The 18,905-nt window shown below is 39.6% G+C and overlaps 5 protein-coding genes across 5 annotated transcripts; 3 read left to right on the forward strand and 2 right to left on the reverse strand.

The window, feature by feature from the left end:
* The first annotated feature begins 25 nt into the window (after positions 1–25).
* On the forward strand, positions 26–2,759 carry LOC145208496 (uncharacterized). The gene has a single exon (XM_080078941.1). It carries the CDS (start codon positions 2,166–2,168, stop codon positions 2,721–2,723), a length of 558 nt encoding a protein of 185 aa, XP_079935067.1. The 5' UTR covers positions 26–2,165; the 3' UTR covers positions 2,724–2,759.
* Positions 2,724–3,390, forward strand: LOC145208497 (uncharacterized; the record flags this gene model as incomplete). The annotated part of the gene is made up of 1 exon (XM_080078942.1): positions 2,724–3,390. A coding segment is annotated over one exon (540 nt), but the record flags the coding sequence as incomplete, so codon positions are not given.
* Positions 3,391–3,683: 293 nt separating this feature from the next.
* LOC145208495 (uncharacterized) lies at positions 3,684–8,395 on the reverse strand. The gene is made up of 2 exons (XM_080078940.1): positions 5,408–8,395; positions 3,684–5,206 (listed from the first exon to the last, which is right to left on the reverse strand). Exons 1-2 carry the CDS (start codon positions 5,956–5,958, stop codon positions 3,913–3,915), a joined length of 1,845 nt encoding a protein of 614 aa, XP_079935066.1. The 5' UTR covers positions 5,959–8,395; the 3' UTR covers positions 3,684–3,912.
* A 1,344-nt stretch (positions 8,396–9,739) lies between these two features.
* On the reverse strand, positions 9,740–12,609 carry LOC145208494 (uncharacterized). The gene is made up of 2 exons (XM_080078938.1): positions 11,920–12,609; positions 9,740–11,679 (listed from the first exon to the last, which is right to left on the reverse strand). The coding sequence occupies exons 1-2, from the start codon at positions 12,591–12,593 to the stop codon at positions 10,218–10,220; spliced, it is 2,136 nt and encodes a 711-aa protein (XP_079935064.1). The 5' UTR covers positions 12,594–12,609; the 3' UTR covers positions 9,740–10,217.
* Positions 12,610–13,639: 1,030 nt separating this feature from the next.
* LOC145208493 (uncharacterized) lies at positions 13,640–18,898 on the forward strand (the record flags this gene model as incomplete). The annotated part of the gene is made up of 4 exons (XM_080078937.1): positions 13,640–18,051; positions 18,204–18,275; positions 18,333–18,407; positions 18,524–18,898. Coding segments are annotated over exons 1-4 (532 nt in total), but the record flags the coding sequence as incomplete, so codon positions are not given.
* Between the last annotated feature and the right edge of the window lie 7 nt (positions 18,899–18,905).

The raw sequence follows: 18,905 nt of genomic DNA on the forward strand, positions 1-18,905 counted from the left end.
TGGGCAACTAATATTAAACATCTTATTTTTGAGCTTTGCTCATGTCAAACGCTGAACAATTAGTGTTGCAAACCAATTTTGCAAGTCACTGTGCTAATAGTGGTGTTTGCTTTTAATGTGAATACGTTTGCGATTATAAATTTAGTCCCAAGCCGTGAGGTAAAATAAAATGTCAAACGTCGTAAGAAAGTAAGAACGCGAGTTATAAATAACGAGGCCTCTTGGAAAATATGGTAATCAATTATTACAGATGTCGTCCACCAAAATAAAACACAAACCTTAGAAATATGGACCATACTTGCACAAAGTGATGTTTATGAAGAGATCTTAAGCTTACATTTGTTGTAGTGTATCGTTCACATTTCCAAACAGTAACTCAACTGTTTATTCCGTGCTTCAATTCCTAGCAATAGCACGCTTAAACAGTAAAAAAAAACCGACTTTCAATTGTAACCACAAAGTTGTTGCGGAATTTGTAAGGCCAAACCACTGTTTGTCAATGTGTGGTGTTGCATTTGATAATCAACAAACCAAATCACGTCGCGTACTCATCAAGAAAGGTAATTAATCATAGCAAGTCACGGTGCAAACATCTATTGCCCTGTTTACTGGTGATGGTCCCGTTACTATGTTGTCGCGATTGTTGGTTGTTTACAGTTTTGGAACCCAGATTCGACCAAACACAATAGTTGGGAAGAAGTCAGTGTGAACTATTATAAACGTTTATAGTGCAATCTATGTGTCAAATATTTGCAGTTTGTGTAGATCATACATAAAGAATTGTTTGCGAAGTGAATTATTTTTTTGGCAAGGACAATATATTTTAAAGTTCCCCTAATCGACGTTAAAATGGTGGTGAATGCTTGATGACCGACTGATTCGGTATGGTGCCTTCAAAGGGCCAGGCCTACTGTGATTTATTAATCGTGTGTTTTTTTAGGCGTGTTTTGGCGTAGGCTACGCCACCCTCCGACTCACTAGTCGTGCAAAAAGTCGTGAGAAGAGTGTTTAGTCCACAGCTATGTACGACGTCACCAATTGAACTGCCACGATGTATGGTACAAAAAGGGCTTGTGTACTTGTGTTGAAAAACGTGCAAAATTGGTATTGTAGTTTGTTGTCGTTGATACCTGCTGATTGGGTGTAGAGTTGGAAATGCGAACTAAATATAAAACTTCAACTAATTGAGTTTCTGATATTGTTTGGGGTTACCAGGTAGGATGTTGTCTAGTTGTGGTCTACATGTTCGAAAAAGTAATATCAGTGAAAGATTATTAACGACCTGTAGTTTCAGGTGATAATTCATTTTTTAGTCGTACCCTGATTCTCTGAAATGTAAATCAACGACTTGAAAGAAACAACCAACTTTTAAAACCTGTGTACCTTATCGGTCTTGATAGTACCGTCATAGGTTGATCGTTTTGTTGCTTGACATTGTTATGTCTACGTTGTGTGGGAAGTTACTCATATTAACGTTCGTTGGCTCTTTAATGTTTCCTGAACTGTGTGCGGTGGAACACAGAAACGTGACGCCACAAACAGTCACAAGTGACACAAAGTTTCTCACATACAGCACTTCTATTCATTGCAAAGCTCTCACCCGTAAGTTTCACTCATGGTGGTTCACGTTTAAAGGCGGGTTAGCAGAATATCTTGCGACCCTTCGATCTCTGGGTTGTCCGTAGTTTAAAGAAGAATGCAGCAAGAGATTGCTCGCCATCCCTTTCCCTCTCTCATCTACGACAGCTTCTGCTCTCCACAAAGCATCGTGGACAAGTGTTACCCAATGCTCAAGTCGCTGGTGAAACGTCGCAATTCTAATTATGACAACATGACTATAATACTTCATCGTACGATTGGGCTTCAGCAGCTGATCTTTTAAATGATGTTCGGCTTTCGGAGAATGAACTGAAGGAGCCTTGTGTCCAGGTTGCCTTGTATGAAATATCAAACTGCACTTTTCATGAACTTGTGATTCATAGTGCTCTATTTTGCTCCGTGCATTGGATGGGATACGATGCAAGAATGGACGTAAACCGCCGCTTAACGCAATGGAAAATGTTAGATCACAGGTAAACTGGTGTAAACTTTTTTGCCAAAACTGTTTGTGACTATAACGGCATTTTGAAATAAAAGCACTTGAAAACGACTGAGCAAACTTTGACATGTTTAGAGGTCTTGAATATCCTGTATTCATAAGGTGTATGTATAATTTCAACACTAGACAGAAGGCATACCTTATTGTAACCCTACCGTGTCTCAGGTGCCATATCAACACTTACATACTTCAAGTAGTGTGCGGTATTTTATCATTTCTTTTCACCGCTGTGAACTCTCTGGTGATAGTCGCTATAGCGAAAGAACCGAGTCTACGTCATACCCAAGGCATCTACAGACTCTATCTGGCAATATCTGACGTCATGGTGGGAGTTATCGTATTTCCTGCATCAGTTATTAATCTATGGATTTTAACGCATGGAGTGTTGAATAATTACAAGGAAGAGAATAGTTTGTGCGAGAATGGAACTAGTATTTACTCGCCAAGGGAATGGCAATTCCGGTTTACAATAGATTCACCTCAGTACATTGCCTTTGTTGGTTTCGGAACGCACTTGTCATTATTTGCATCCGTTTACATTCTCATGGTAGCGGGATTAGATCGACTCCGGGTTGTAATACATCCTCTGAAGTATCGACAAGACATAGCTAAGAAAACAGCCTAACGGGCTTGTATCGTTGTGTGGATATTGGCTTTTATTTTTGCCACACTTTCATTTTTTCCTTCTATTTCGACGTATGTTTTATATACTTCGAGCTATGCTATATTGATAGGTAAATGGGGTTATGTGATATACGTGGTCGCTTTAGTTTTCCCGCTCTTAATTGTCTGGTTTGTCAACTTTGCCACTTATTTCTTCACAAAACTTAACAGCCGCGCTACATCGAACAACGGGATTGATCCGGTCGAGGTACAACTGGCAAAAACCCTGCTTATGATAACCTTGGCCTTCACCTTGAGCATCCTGCCATCGATTTTGCTGTTAATTGCTCAAATGAGTGTAACCGATATTGGTTTGCAGCGGCCTGAAACCTTAAACATTGCCGCATATCTGAATGTCAACGCGCTTGAATTCGTTGCTTGGACAATTTTATCATCCAACAGTTTATGGAACTTTTTTATTTACAGCGTTCGAAGTCCTACTATGCGAAAAGCGATCAAATGCTTGTTTGTAAATATGTTTTCTAGAAATTCAGCTAAGTGACAATTTACGCGGTGTCAACCACCTTTACCATTTTAGCACATTTGTTTATTGTTTTCAAATCGGTTGCTTGCAAAAAAAATTTGCCTTCGTGAAAAAATGGTCTCAAGGCATTCAGTAAAACTTTGTCTTAATTAATTTTGTTACAAACGCTTCAGTAAAAACCTCTGCAACTATACAGCGCTTGTTTGCGTGGTTTTGTGGTTTTGCTTTGTGCCATACAATATACAAATTTGAGAAAATCTTATCGGATATATGATAATACTATTCATTTAAGTTAGGTTTGCCACATAATATTGTGCTATGTTGCAAATTGGACTGATTTTGTCAAAGACAGTTTTCCAAGCATTTACACATGAGGTGTGTCGTGAGGTTGGTCGAACTTGACTTGGATTGAGTTTATTTCGCGTGGTTAAATAAACAAGAAGGACTTGCATTGAATCAATATTTAAGTTGCAGCAAAGTGCGTTGATCATTATTTGGGTGAGAAAGCAGCACGAAAGATAAATAATTTACAATCGATAATTTGCTTTTGTTTTTTTAAGGTTAAATTTTCTGAGGACTATTGGTGACATTTTCTTTTTCCATTTGAAATAAGTTTGAATTTTGCAAAATCAATTTGTACAACAACGAAGCACACGCAGTAAAACTATTATTTGTTGGAAATTGCGTCGAATTTACGCATGACTGATTTCAGGAACGTGTCCGTGTTTGCATTGATGCGGAACGACGAGAGTGGGTGATCCCCCGTATCTGAAACCGAGGTCGATTCCTCCTCATAACCATCAAGTCGACACACTGTTCGGTTAAACTCGAAACCGAAGCTGCTACTTCGGCTCGAATTAAGAGTCGATTCCGATTCTCTTCTTGACATTTTTCTCCACCCGTTGTTTATGTACGGCGTTGTAGATGTTCGACGTTTGGTGCATAAACCCGTGAAAAGCTGAATACTGGGTCTTATGACAGGCAAACGTGTGACTCTGTCCCCTAAAGTCGACATTAGCTTTCTCAGTGACGCACGGAAGGTCTCGTTGCGTGCGTTGTAGATAAAATAATTCCACAAACTGTTGCTGAGCAGACACATCGCTCCTACTAGCTGTGCGTCGCGTATTTTCATAAACTTCTGTAAGTCCTCAGCAATAGGGACGTCCACGGTCATAATAGAGCTGATAGCTGCGGGTAAAACACACACAGTCAGCACTCCGACCATGATTGCAAGCGTTTGTGCCAACCTATATTCAGTCCTTCGAGAGTTGCACTGTGTTGTGAGTTGGCACTGTTTTCGCGTCTGTTTCTTCGTTGCCAGAAACGTAGCGATGCTTAGAAGCCAGATGACGACTAGTGGAACGATAAAGGCCAACACGTACACGATCCCCGCCCTAGATCCGCCCACCGCAACCAGCACCGATATTGCTTGGTAGTAGTAGAGGCCGTCAAGATACATTGGGAAAGAAGCGGCTACCAATGCTCCTGCCCACACAGAAACACAACTGTACTTGGCAATCTTGTTGGCGATGTTTCTATCGTACAACATTGGCTTGGACATCGCTATAAATCTGTCCACCGCCGCAAATAGGATTGAATAAAGCGAAGCAAGCAGAGATAGACTCATGAAGTATCCAACGGCGTTTGTGTATCTGGGCGACACGGGGTCTTCGTATTCATTTAAAGCAGCGCTTTTCTCTTGAAATGACGATTCGTGATGTACATCGTGGTTGGTGTGGTGAGGTGACATCGTGAACCTGGTGATACTTACTACCACCGTTGGCAAGACAACCACGCCGATAATGAGATCAGCCACGGCCAATGAGAACTTGTATATGGTCTGACTGTGGTGCAGTTCCGGGTAGAGGAGAGTCACCGCTATTACCTGGATGTTGGCGATGCTGATAAGGATTGAGAAGATAATGCAAACCACAAGTATGATTGTGATGTTCGTTTCACACCTGTGAGAAAAATTTAACAGTGAAAGTTTTGTTCAAAAGATGTTGGACGCCTTATTTTTGGGGGAATTGTAAACGATTGATTGCATTTAGTCATTCACCCTGCAATATATTATGTGCTAGGCTCTAAATACACGAAATGATTCGTGGCCTGTGAGTTGGTTTGCGTTTATACGTCAAAACAACTCCTAAATGCATATTTACCTTGGTGAAATACAAGTCCACGGCGAAACGTTGTAATACTTGACGGTTTCATCATCAAACCCGCACCAAACAAGCTCACAGAAGGGGATTTCCACGTGGAGTAGTTCGTGAAACTCTCTCTGTGGCGCTGTGGCGTAAAGTGACACTTGGATGCAAGGTTTCACAATGTCCTTCATGCTGAGGTCAAGCTTTTGAAGCCACGCTGACACATCGAGCCAATTTTGAAACGTGGCTGAAGCATTAGCTAGTGGAAAATATGAACCAGTGATATTTAGTTCCGGATTGTATTGAGGTTTAAATCTCGCTCTGTTGTCCGTCACTGTATCCAGTATGACGCCATAGCAGTTCGATATCAGTTGATCCGGGTCGCAGTAAAGGTCGTACACCAGAGACGAGAAATCGTTAAAGGCATAATGCCTCGTTGCGCACTCGCTTTGAAACTCAGGGCAACCAAGAACCCACAGAGTGGCTAAATGCGAGCTTAGAAACGACGAGCGTTCACCCCATGTTTGTCTGTAACTTATACTGATCTCAACACAGGAGACGGGCATGCGAGCGTTTTTTGCACAATGTGCTCGAAAATGTGCAGGTCGAAATGTGCGCACATTTTTCGAAAATGTGCAGGTGCCAAAATGTGCAGGTCAAAATGTGCAGGTGCCGAAATGTGCAAGTCATAATGTGCAGGTGCCAAAATGTGCAGTCGCTCAAATGAAGTATTGATATTTAACGTCAAACTATTGTTGTGGTCATAAATTGTGCCAAAAATATTAGTTATAAGTTATGACCTATAAATTAAAATCGGATTTAAGAGAAACTTGTAAAAATGCGTGTTGTGTTTGTTAGATATGGCAAAGCGTGAAATTATCTAGCATTCAGGAAATAGGAAACACTGTTTTTCAGACTAGATATGTACACGATCGTCACCTCAATCGGTTTGACTTTATTGTTTTTAATTTAAGGCCTGTTAGCTTGTAGCCTGCCCAGCTTCTATAGATTTTACAATTAGACAATAGTATACTCATATGACAGTCCAGCTATTGTTTCCGTCACGCTTGATTAACACTACACGCTTGTCGGATGCTTGCATTGAGTTTGGTGCTTTAAGAGCAAGCAAATGACAAAGCTGGGCTTGTATGGTCAGATTTATGCATCTACCCTGTATAATGTTACTACGTGGTTGTGATTGTGCTGTTGGAGAGTATTTAATGTACGTTTTATCTTTTTAGTACTTCTTTAAACGCTTTCAAGTGATTTTACCTAACATATTAAAGGGTGCATAAAGTTTATTACTAATTGATTTAAAGTCTGGTAAAAATAGAACTTTCCTAACTGGCTGTATCTTTGAACTGATGTTCAACGACTTTGGCCTCGACCAGGAACTCTGGACAGACGAAAGGTCAAGCTTGAACAAAGATCATGTTTTTTTCCAAAGTTACTCATTTTAAACTGTCAACAAAGGGTAATTTGAAGAAAAATTCAAGGCACCAAAACAATTGCTAGACATCATAACCACCAAGGAAACTGGTGCAGAAAACACAAGTCAAATTGCTATGATAAGTAACAAAGAGTTAAACACAACAGAGTATTTATGAGGATATGTTTTTTCAAGGCAAAAAACTAGTTTACGGAAGTTATCAAAATTGTCAGCATGTTGTCAACCATGCGACCACAGGGCCAGCTGATTTCTTTAGTGGAGCCAAAGTCTGGAGGTCTCGCTTATCCTTTTATGAGTTACTGCAACTTTTACAAAGTGCGTAAATGCCTGACAGGATGTTTACGGCCAGCCAACAAGCTAGATTTTTACTGCATTGCAAAAGTTACACTGATCCTCACAGAGTTTCCAAAAAAGACATATGTGAAATTCTAGAAGTTGCTGGACTACCATATGAGTATACTGTTATTAAACTCAAAACCAAGTCAAAGACCCAGCTGTCCAGTGATTTTTATTCAATGAAACAAATGAATTATTAGAAAGTTTTCCATCCTTTGGGTTATACTGCACAATTGACAAAAGGACTATATATGTGTCTTTGGAAGAAACTCAAATGACAACATTCAAAAAGAAAAGGACAACCACACAGTTGCCCAACTTAATGTTTGACATTTTTTATTTGTTTGAGGCTCATTTACATGACATAACTTGGTATATGGGTATTTAATTAGGTTAGTTTTGAAACCCACACAAATACTTGATGTGATGCCCTAATTTTAAGTTTGCTAAAACATTCATGTTATTGCTTCTGACTTGCTATTGTGTGGACCAGATGGCTAAAAAGACCTACTGTAGGAATATCATAATACACCAAAATATCATTAGATGCTTTTGCAAAATTTGTAATTGTTTCCTGACTAATATACAGAAACTAGATGATTGCCATTATGAACGAAAAAGGTGTATGTTTCATGTGGGATTGCAAATAAATAAACAAACTAAATCTGGCGTGAACAATTAGAGAGATAAAGAGACTGAAACAGCCAGAAAGAATATTAGGATAGGGAAAATATTTTTTTGAGACCGCTGTGGGCATTCTGTATTATATTTTTGGTAAAAAATATGTACAATGGTAACAAAACGGGTTTAGAAAAGGATAATACTGAGATGTCATGAAAAAAATGATGGATGTGCAATGCAAAAGTATAAGTTCTCACCATTTATATAGGCATCAGTTATTTACCACTGCATTTGTTTGAAACCACATTGTATTTTCAGTTATTTTTGCCCTGAAGGGTCATATTCTGTTCAGTTAAAAAACTTAATCCACTGCATTTAACAAGAAAAATAACATACCTATATAAGTTAATTGATTTGCACAGAACACTATTTAAAATAAAAATGCAGGGAAAGATATATAATAATTATGTAATTGGGACAAAAAATTGTTTGTGTGAAAGGGACAGAAAGACTTTTTTAGTATGAAAGGGAGAAATTTTGGCACCTGCACATTTTGACCTGCACATTTTGACCTGCACATTTTGGCACCTGCACATTTTTACCTGCACATTTTGGCACCTGCACATTTTGACCTGCACATTTTGGCACCTGCACATTTTGACCTGCACATTTTGGCACCTGCACATTTTCGAAAAATGTGCGCATATTTTAACCTGCACATTTTGGCACCTGCACATTTTGACCTGCACATTTTGGCACCTGCACATTTTCGAAAAATGTGCGCACATTTTAACCTGCACATTTTGGCACCTGCACATTTTCGAAAAATGTGCGCACATTTCGACCTGCACATTTTGGCGCACATTGTGCAAATTCTTGCCGTAAGCCCTGTTGCAACACAGCACTCCAACTCATCAAGCCGGGTCATTTGACTGCCATCGATTGTTCCGTCACAAGACTGTTCCCGCACTTTGGCTCTGATAAAGTCGCTGATATTGATGTTAACGGGGAGATCCCCTAGTGCGCTACTGAGGCTCAAAGTCAAAACCAAAACCACTGAATTAAACATTTGCTTATCGTGCAACAATCCAGCCAAGGATACAGAAATGCCAACTGTTAACACAGAGACAATTACCCGGTGACTAGTTTCCAACTGTTTAAAAACTTCAAATGAGACGATGTCTATAGACCTCTTATATTCTATGCTATAAATCAACCCGGGCAGATGCTATTTGCGAATATCTTGCTGTTTATGTGGAATAGTCGTGTTGTTATTCACCGCTATGTACGGGACGGCGTGTTGTGACGAGCACTGTGCTAAAGTCTCGTAGTCTCGCATTAAACACTAACAGACATCGAAAGTTATAAACAGATGTCCAACACTTTTAGAAAACAATCGCGTATTTTATCCGCTTTACTTGGAAATCAAATGTATTTTTATAGTAGCAATTTGCATTTTGATGTAGTGACTCATTGCTTGTTAGTCTCTTGTGCATTTGAGTGATGTCAGTTTCATTTTTGTCTTTGGATTCTATTATCGAAGTTATCTCAATCTGACCTCAGACGGATAACTGCCATAATCTTAAATTAAATGTCAGTTGTTGGAACTAAACAAACTTTAAATAGATAAAGTGTATCGCCTGCCATGTTTGCTCTGGTATGACCTGGTTAGTTTATTGGAATTGAAGTTTGTTTAAAATAAATGAGGTGTTTGTTTAAAATAAATGAGGTGTTTGTTTGTACAACGAGTGTATCCAATTAATTATCCAGGGTCCGCAATCAAATAGTTTGGTGGTTCCTGTTTAATTTATAAACAACCGAATCTTTTTTAAATATACCGTTTTTATCGTATGTATCATGTCGCTTGGTTGATTGTTTTGAGAATGAGATGCTACCAGGGATTAACCCTGACTACAATCACAAACGTTTACACATTTTCAGTAAACGCAAAGTTTTTATTACGCCTCAATCAAGTGACACAGCATTACGCTAACATAACGCGGCTCAACGTGCATTGAAGACAACTTAAAAAATCGCGGTTTAAAGACAACCACACACTTCCCGCATGAACCATGCAGACTAAACACGTGTTGTACACAATTAGAATTTGCCGCATCATTGGAATTGTAATTTCTAACTCCCAGTAAACGTCAAAGACAACGCATTAAATTTGCATTGCTAATTTCATCGGCCACATGTTGATCATTAACGTGATGAGTTTAAGGACGTTTTCGTTTCTCGTTTCTGCTCGTAGATCCAAATTGGTTGTTTCGGGCTGGAAGAGATATTCGATTTCGAACCGGTTTTAGGCTTTATGGTCTGGCGCAGAACTAAAGTTGGGTGCTTACAATATTAAAGCGATAGAATACAAAATAAATAATAAAAATGCGTCTGTGCAAAAAAGTGCATGACTTGTAACTAAATTGCTTGCGTTCGGGTTGGCGAAATCATTTCCTCGTTAATGTTGTCCATGACCGAGAGGAAAAGATGATCAGCGTTCGCGTCGATCACAAACGATCGAAATATCGAGTCGTCTCTCGCCAAATCGCCCTCTCTTCCCTTCTTCTTTCGTTTCTTGCCGAGTTCGGACACAACATCTGTATCTCCGGTTTCGTTGCTTTTCGAGTTTGGCAACTCCGTGCTGGAGTACTTCTGAGTCGAGTTGAAAACCGAATTGTCCGTGCTATCCACTTTGATCTGTGAGATGCCTCCGAAAGATGTGATTTCTGATGTCGTTGAACTTTTCTTCCGGTCTCCACTGAGTGTCGGGAATGACGACAAGCGGCGACGCCCATGATACGCCACCCGCCTGCAGCACAAGCCAAGCGTGTCCGTGCACGTGAGCAGTCCGGTTGTCTTGGCAACGCTGTGCACAATCTTACGAACAGCTTTGCGGAATTCAACGTTGCGGGCGTTGTAGATGAAGAAATTCCACAAACTGTTGCAGGCGACCAACATGAAGACGCTGAACTCGACCGCGATTACAACCGTCGCTTTGTCGATTTCAAGTTTCCTAGGTACGCTTGGGTGAATATAGGGAATAAAGAAAGTGGCGACCAGGACCACGATGACTGGCAGGAGGCTAAGAGTGAATGCTCCCACCATCAGAATAAGTGTCCTCGCCAGTCTGTTTTCAACTGACCTCATTTTGCCGGATGCTGATGAAGTTTTGGTGATATTGCGTCGTACCTTGCCGTGCTTGCGGGTGTAGCAATACGTTGCAGTGCTGACAATCCACATAATAACCACGGGAATCGCGAACGCAACAGCGTAGATCACCAGAGAGTCACGGCCAGCCAACGAAGTAAAAAACGACACCACAAGAAAATAGTTCAAAGTCGGTACAAAGGTCGGCAGTGAAGCAAAGATGAGAGCGACCAGCCACACAACCAAGCATAGTTTGATGGCGAGCGTGCGTGCTTTGTCTTTGCGATACCGCAGTGGCCGACGTACCGCCACCAAGCGGTCAAAACCGGCGATAGTGAGACTGTATATCGAAACAGTGAGAGATGTGGTGGTGATGAAACCGACGAACTTCAAGTATTCCCGGTTAATCAAGGGAGCGAGATAATACCGATCTGAGGAGATGATTTCATGTACGGTTTCCGTGGATGGAGTAACGTTGACATACGCAGGCAAGCCGGAGTCGTAAGGAGTGAGCGGGGTGCGGGCGACCATCCAGAGACTCACAATAAATGTTGGGAAGAGAATGATGCCGACGAGAAGGTCTCCAACCGCCAGTGATATTTTGTAAATTCCCTGACTGTGACGTAGATCGGGGTTTGTGAGGAAGACACACATCACTATGACGTTGACAGTGGTGATGACGAGTGCAAGTATGACGCACACCGCGAATATAATGCCGATGTTGACTTTGCACCTGTGAGAAGTTTTTGACAGCTTAATAGTATGCTAACTGGACATTAAGTTGTGATAAATGGCTGAAAAGTAAGATCTTTCAACGACTTTTTTCGGTTCAGCTGTTTAGAAACATTTAATGCTATATGTCTTTTCAAAGATTATTTAAGACCGAGGTATTACCATTTTATACCACATTGTTTCACTATTGTCACTAGGTGCTGAGTTATAAGTCTTTTTCGAACACTTTTTCGCCACCTACCGAGTATTAACGAGCATCCACGCTGAAATTTGTTCCGCCCTGATCGAATCGTCATCAAAACCTCCCCACACGAAGTCGCAAGTCGGAATCTCTATCGACTTGATTTCCTGGTACTTCGTCTTGTCTCCAGTCTCGTACAAGGCAACTTGCAGACACGGATCTTGTAATTCTTCTTGATTGAAGCGAAGTAATTTCACTTCTTCAACCAACGACTTCCAATGTGGTATCAGTGGTGAAACAGTTTGTATCGCGTTGAAACGATACGACGGTTTGTTTTCGACAATTTTTTTCACCTTGGTGTAGCAATTTAACACAAGTTGTTGGGAGTCGCAGAAATGGTCGTAGACGTTTCTCGCAAACTGGTTGAAGCTAAAAGTGCGGCGTTGACATTCATCGTTAAACTGCGGGCATTTCCACGACTGTAAAGTGTTAAGATAGCGAGTCAAGTAGGCTCTCGGGTAAGCCCAACGCGACTCGAAAACTTTCACAGTTTCATTGCAGCATTCCAGTTCCCTCTGTCTACTGCCTAAGTAGAGGCCAGGAACATAAACACATGGAATCTGTTCAGCAAGTTCATTGGTATTGTTCTGTTGTAACTTGAAGTCTTCCTTCACTGTTTGGTTTCCACTTATACTTCCAAATAAAAAACAAACCAGCAAAAATACTGAAATCATTGTCACTGTTTCATATGTTGTCCTGCCGAAAACAGAAAATAAAATAATAAAATTTTAAATGGCGATACAAACTGTAAGCACAGCAAAAAATATTTTAAAAATATCGTGAGGCTAACTTCACACAACTTTTACACCCTAAACTTGAGGCAAACGTCTGTTGTCTATTATTCAGTAATTTATTTTACTGTACTTGCATCAGCGATTGCAACACGTTAACAGCGTAATGCCACGAGTGCAGAACATTAATAAATTGGAAGCGATAATTTCTCTCGTTTTATGAGCATGGTTTAGTTTAATAGTGCAAATATGACTCATGAAAAACTTAATTTCAATGGTGACTCAACGGTAATATGCAGATCAGTTCCCATATTTAAACCACCACAAATAATAGTTCGGGATTTGAATCAACAGGACGAAACATTACAACAAACTCGCGATGTAACAACTGACGAATCACAGCCGCGTTTTAACTCTGACGTCATCACGATCGTGATGTTACAAACTCGCTTAAAGTCACATCGGTTCAAGTAAAACTGGTAACTTATGTAAGAAATAATATTGGCTGTTTCACATAAGTACTAAGTAAAAGTTAATTTGCATTTACAAAGCATCCGGCAGTTTTGAAATGCCTAAAACACTTATTGTATAATGCTTATCGATACCATATGTTTACTTTGAAGCCTTTTTACATGAGCGAATCGTATCGTTGATGCGCATTGTGTGACGTCACGATTTCGATTCGCTATAGCGTAAAATTACATGGTTGCCGAACCGAATCGCATTCAAGGTTTTCAGCTTTGCGCAAAAACGATATGGTGGTCATTGTAAAGTGATATACAAACATAAGGCCGGATAATTGTTAATTTTAAAGTATTTTTAGACTTTTAGTCTATTCTTCCGAAAAAATCTGAATTAATTTGTGTGCAGCAGTTGTTTGCGTCGAGTTTAGACACACCAAATGTATGAATTTGTTTATTGTGAACAGTTAAACCCTCAGGAATAGTTGGAAGAAATATTCAAAGTGTATAGATCACCTTGACTTCATTGTCCAATAGTAATAAGTGCTGATTTCTAAGTTGTACGTACTAAATCTGTTTTACATTTCCAGGCCATGTAGCACATTAAAAAAATTCTTTATATGACTGTACAAATCTATTAAATTTATTTCATTAGAGTCTATTGTGGCTTATATGTATAAAAAAACGACTAATTTGTATAAATTTGCACCAGTTGGACGAAAAACTCGATTAAATATGTAACTTGGTGTATGGAACGTTCGTTCAGTATTAGCTACAAATTTCCCCGTTATTTTCGGCACCAAATTAAACAAACAACATATGGTTTCAAGTTGACGTAATTGTTCACAAAAGAGTTCTCCTAAGCGTATTGGCGCCTAAGCGTATTCAAACCACCTGTGCCGAGCGCATCGAGAAGAAATTCATTTGCTTCTAAAACTCTTTACACTCGACTTTTAACGTACAGTTTACTAAGGCATTTTGTCAACAGCTAATTAAACACTACAATCAATGCGTTTTAATTACCAGGGTTCCGTTTTTGAAAAGTCAATAGCAACTGGTTTTCCCTGTGTCTCCTTAAACTGCATCTGCCTTTGTATAGTTAATTTGCGTTTTCTACTTTAAATAGAAATTGTTGCTGATCTGTAATCGTGAGTTGAAAAGTTGGGAGAAATGATCGTCACTTAAGGATGTCCTGCTGACATGCAGGAATTCGTGACTTATAGCGGAGATTAGAATCATCGTTACTAGCACGTGGCAGCCAAGTTTCGTTAACTATTTCCCTGCTTTGTCACAATACAAAGTTGTTTATATGCGCAGACTGTGTGACTGTGGCAAACAATTTAGTTTGTAAATGTTCACGAAGTTACCTTGCACCACACCAAATACTTCGTTTCAAAGGCTAATGTCACTATGCTTGGGCGTTTTCTTCGTTTTTTTTAGACTGAAGAACGATTTTTGTTACTCTATTTGATGGTGAAGAATTATAGCTAAAAAAGACTTGCAAAAAACATTAAGACTTGTAGGATTTATACTTGCAACAAATTCAGGGCAACATCGTCTGCTTTATGCCTGACATAAACTCTGACTGTTTCTTTTGCTGTAGGCTTCAATTCTTTTAAACTGTGTAAGTGACAAAACTGCTTTTTGCAGTTCCATGTGACTAAGAACAAAGTAACCGTATAAACTTACTCATTTTATTTTTTGCTTGTTTTATTTTGATGAAATTGGTGGAATCTATAACATATTACACAACCGAACCATATTGTTTTCCCCTGTAACTGATTTTTACTTGTTACTGCTGAAGACTTTCTACATATTTGTAAATGCCATTCGTTGCGTTATTTTCCAAGCATCTCGCTGCCAAACGCAATATTGTGCCGCGTCTGCATGATCTTTTACCAAAATATTTGGATTTTTCTCATTGAATCACGATTCTCTGCGTAATGTGTTGGACGAAACTCAACAATCTCAGCTGATGCTTCTTGACGAAACAAAACTTATTGTCATCTGACTATTCGTGCTTAGGCTGATTGTGACTTTACATGTTTAAGTGGTTATTTGATTGAACGAGTGGCCACTATGTGAACTTTTCGTCGCATAATTGTACGTTATGTAAAAGCACTGGCATTACAAGTTGCCTTTGCTATTAACTTAATATTAACTGCAATGAGACTTCGATATTTTACACTGATATATTCAATTAAACGTTGAATTAATGAACAAAGCGTTTGTTACATACATGTTTGTTTTAAACTTTTAAAACGGATGAATGACAAAAAACGTTAAAATAAAAAGTAAAATGGCAATCTAATGTACAAGATATTCCTTCTGTATTTTTAAGAAGCATCTTTGAAAAATATAGCACTTTAAAAACGACCTCTTCAATTGTGCTTTTTCAACATAAAATATTTCGGTCAGGATTTGCTTGTCAACTTAGATTGAACTGTACACCAGGTGACACTAATGAGTCACTTTTATATCAACCTAGTCTGTGCCAAACACAAACGTCCCTTATTTGTATCTGCTAGCTATTAGGAGGTGTCTTCTGAAATTTCTTGCATGCACTTATCCACAGGCTTGCTATCATTCTTACTTTGAAAAGGTTTTTCCAACACAATAAACTCTTGCTGTCAAAAACATCTTATAATGCCGAAACTTGTTAATGACCTTGTCAAACCTTGGTGCTTTGTCCGTTAACGGTATTGAGTGTCAATGCCAGTGTTTATTGATTTTTGCATGCACAAACAAAATAAGCACGATATAAATCAAACCACAACTTTACAATGATAACATTAAGTTGGCGTTACTCGCAGTAACTATGTCAACAAAATAACCCGAAGTATTTACACTTTAGAAAAAACCAAGGGAACTGAGTCTGAGCATTTGGTTGGACTTTTGAAGGTCGTCCATCTTTTCTAGCTCATTTTCGAAATCTTCCGCTTGGTGGAACGCTGATATCGCGTCTTTTAATGCCGCTGTCGCCTCATCTGTGCGTGACAAATGTAGATAGGCAGACCCTAGGTTGTGCAAAGTTGCCCCGTACATCTTTTGCTTTTTGGCCTCGTTCTCCCCAAACTTCGTGCCCATAAATTGAATCGCAGCTCTATTTGTTTCCACCGCCCCCTCATAATCATGCGCGAGTAGTTGTGTCGTTTGCATTGCGTGGTAGGCAGCTATTTTCAGTTCGGGCTTTTTTTCTGTTTCGACGGTTGGTGGTGCATTAATTATTCGGTCTCCTATCGCCAGCATGGAAGCGATCGCATAACTTTTTGTAAATGGGATCATTTTTTCGTTTTCTTTATTTGCCCCCTGTACGCATTCCCTTAACAATGCCATTAACTGAAGGTGGTGTACGGATTGAAAGGGTGTAAATGACGCCCTACTCGCCAGGTTTTCGGCCACTAGAATTAGTACAATGCCATCTACATATTTTTCATCATCTTTTAATTTTTCTGCCAAGGCCAAAACCTCTTCAGAAGTGCTCCCCACTTCGTCCCTTACGATGTCAACAAACTTATTGTATACGGGTCTGGCGAGGTCGTCGCGCCCTGTTACCATTAAACTGACGCAATACCGAAAGAGGAAGTTGGCGTCACGCACAGTAGTCGAGTAGCGGTTCATGCCATCCAGCACTCCGAACGCAAGGTCAAAATCACCCGAAGCAATAAGCTGCGTTGAAATATCTGTTGGCACAAATTTATTTGTTAGTTTGTTGACTTCCGGCGATCTTAAAAGTACGCATGGATTACCTTGGAAAACAATTATTTGTTCAAGTAGGGTTTTCCAGGAAAATTTAAGTCCTTCTTTAAGACTTTCTGCAGACACAAACGCGAAAGTTAATCACTATAATCATCAAAATACTTTTTGGAGAAATTAGTTCCTCCATTACAAAAAAAAAACGAATAACAGATTGATCTTAATTAGTTTCATTTTTTACCTGTTGGCGCGTTGATTGGATGCTGGAACTGAACGGATAGGTTTTCTGCAAGGTTTAATGTAGCGAAGTTAGAATCAGTTTCCTTTGTACGTTAACATGTTGTACCTTGACCCTTTGGTCCGGGAGGACGTTGATTTGTTTGGTTTCGTCGGTCCCTGGGTTCTGGGTCGGGTGATTGGTCAGTTCGGCTCCTACGTCGGTTGTTCGCTCGGTTTCTCGTGGAACTGTTTTCTTGATTGTTGGGTGGTGTATCGTGTTCTCTGCGAAAGTGATCTGGCCATACTTGCCGTGGAGGTGGCGCTGGATCAGACATGGACGTATGCGCTGAAATTCAAGCCGACTTTTCACTTTGAAATGCGTTGTTGTGATCTACGTTTATAAGGCTACTTACAAAATTTATTATCGTCTCCGATTCCAAAACTCTTTCTAAAACAAGAAACATACCAATAATGATTGTGCAGCCACAGTGATTTCAAAGCTTAGCCTAAGCACACAACAAGATTTGCCAATGACGTAAAAGACACGTTTAGAACTTTGGAAAAGATGCTTGCAAATCTAAAAATTAAAAGGTGAAACGGTCCACAACGAAAAACACAAAACAACTCACATTTCGTTGTTCTGTATATAGTAGTAGTTATAAATCCTTTGACCCGCTTCGTTTGCGTCGCTTTCCATCTGACCAGCTTACATCAACATAATAATGAAATCGTAGCTGTAAATGAAAACCTTAGTTTTAAGTCATAAACTTCTGACGTATGTTAAAGTGCAAAACGCGGCTGCTTCCGCACACCATTCGAGAGAGTGGAAAGTTTTACCCCCGTTTTTCATGGTTAGCTTGCCCGACCTTTTTTCTTTGCCTGCCGCAATTTTACAGCGCGGACCTTTGTCTGTGCTGGCTTGTTGCAAAAGGTTACTGCTCCGTTCAAAGTTTGGGCTGCTAGGTGTGTTGCGAGGAACACCGAGACATTTTGCACCGTATACTGAAACAAGAATATGGAAGCATGTGAGTACTTTTTAAAGTCACGTTGCGTGATAATTGTTTCTACTTTATGTTTGAAAGAATTCAAAAGTGTATTTCACAGTCTGTCGTTTTGCATTAATTAAACGTTTACCTGATTGTATTTTAAAACTGCTAATTTTAAACGATATGTTAAGGTTCATCCACTTCCACCCAGGCCAAGGAAGTTTATGAAGCAGAAAATAGCGAAAGTAGCCGAAGCGATACAGGTGCGTTTATTTGCACATTTTTGAGATGTTTTATTGACAAAATTCATGTTTAATCAGAAGCATCAGATGAACCGGTCACGGAAAATGTTCTTCAAAATGCCATAAATCTCGAATTTGCCTTACAGTGGAGAGGTAAGTAAACAAACAATCCGTTGTTACCACATCTACAGTGTTGTCGTAAATGTAAAATTAAATTCAACCTTTGTACTGACAATAATATTTGTCCTATTAAACATTCCGTACCGCAGATCGTTGCGACGAATACATGAAGAACGGGCAACTCGACGAAGCTTTTGGTGTTTTGGATCAAATGCACCGACTCGGTGAGGAGGTCCGTAACGGGGTGTTCCTCTTTAAGCATTGCGTCACTCTGCTTGCAACCAACAGGGAAACCGAATATGATGTTGCCAAGCAACGGCTTCATCAATTATTGCACGACCACATAAAACCGAAATGTTATGAGATGATGTCATTTGCCGTCGATCTCATGGATATCAATAAAAATTATTTTGGCTCTCTCGTAATTTGTGAGATTGCATTTGACATGTTTTTTGCTGAAACCAAACCCTATTTTTCACTTGCCTATGCAGAATCGATTTTGCAACGGATGAAAAACTGCATTAGCAAGTT

Source organism: Phallusia mammillata, unplaced genomic scaffold (assembly GCF_965637545.1).
Source record: "Phallusia mammillata unplaced genomic scaffold, kaPhaMamm4.hap1.1 HAP1_SCAFFOLD_284, whole genome shotgun sequence".
NCBI lineage: Eukaryota > Metazoa > Chordata > Ascidiacea > Phlebobranchia > Ascidiidae > Phallusia > Phallusia mammillata.

Excerpts from the sequence above, each read along its gene's own strand:
- LOC145208496 (XM_080078941.1), top strand. The coding sequence starts at position 2,166 with ATGTTTAGAGGTCTTGAATATCCTGTATTCATAAGGTGTATGTATAAT.
- LOC145208494 (XM_080078938.1), bottom strand. The coding sequence starts at position 12,593 with ATGATTTCAGTATTTTTGCTGGTTTGTTTTTTATTTGGAAGTATAAGT. Across the intron at positions 11,680-11,919 it reads TGGATGCTCGTTAATACTCG|GTGCAAAGTCAACATCGGCA; the intron begins GTAGGTGGCGAA and ends AACTTCTCACAG.
- LOC145208495 (XM_080078940.1), bottom strand. The coding sequence starts at position 5,958 with ATGCCCGTCTCCTGTGTTGAGATCAGTATAAGTTACAGACAAACATGG. Across the intron at positions 5,207-5,407 it reads TGGACTTGTATTTCACCAAG|GTGTGAAACGAACATCACAA; the intron begins GTAAATATGCAT and ends TTTTTCTCACAG.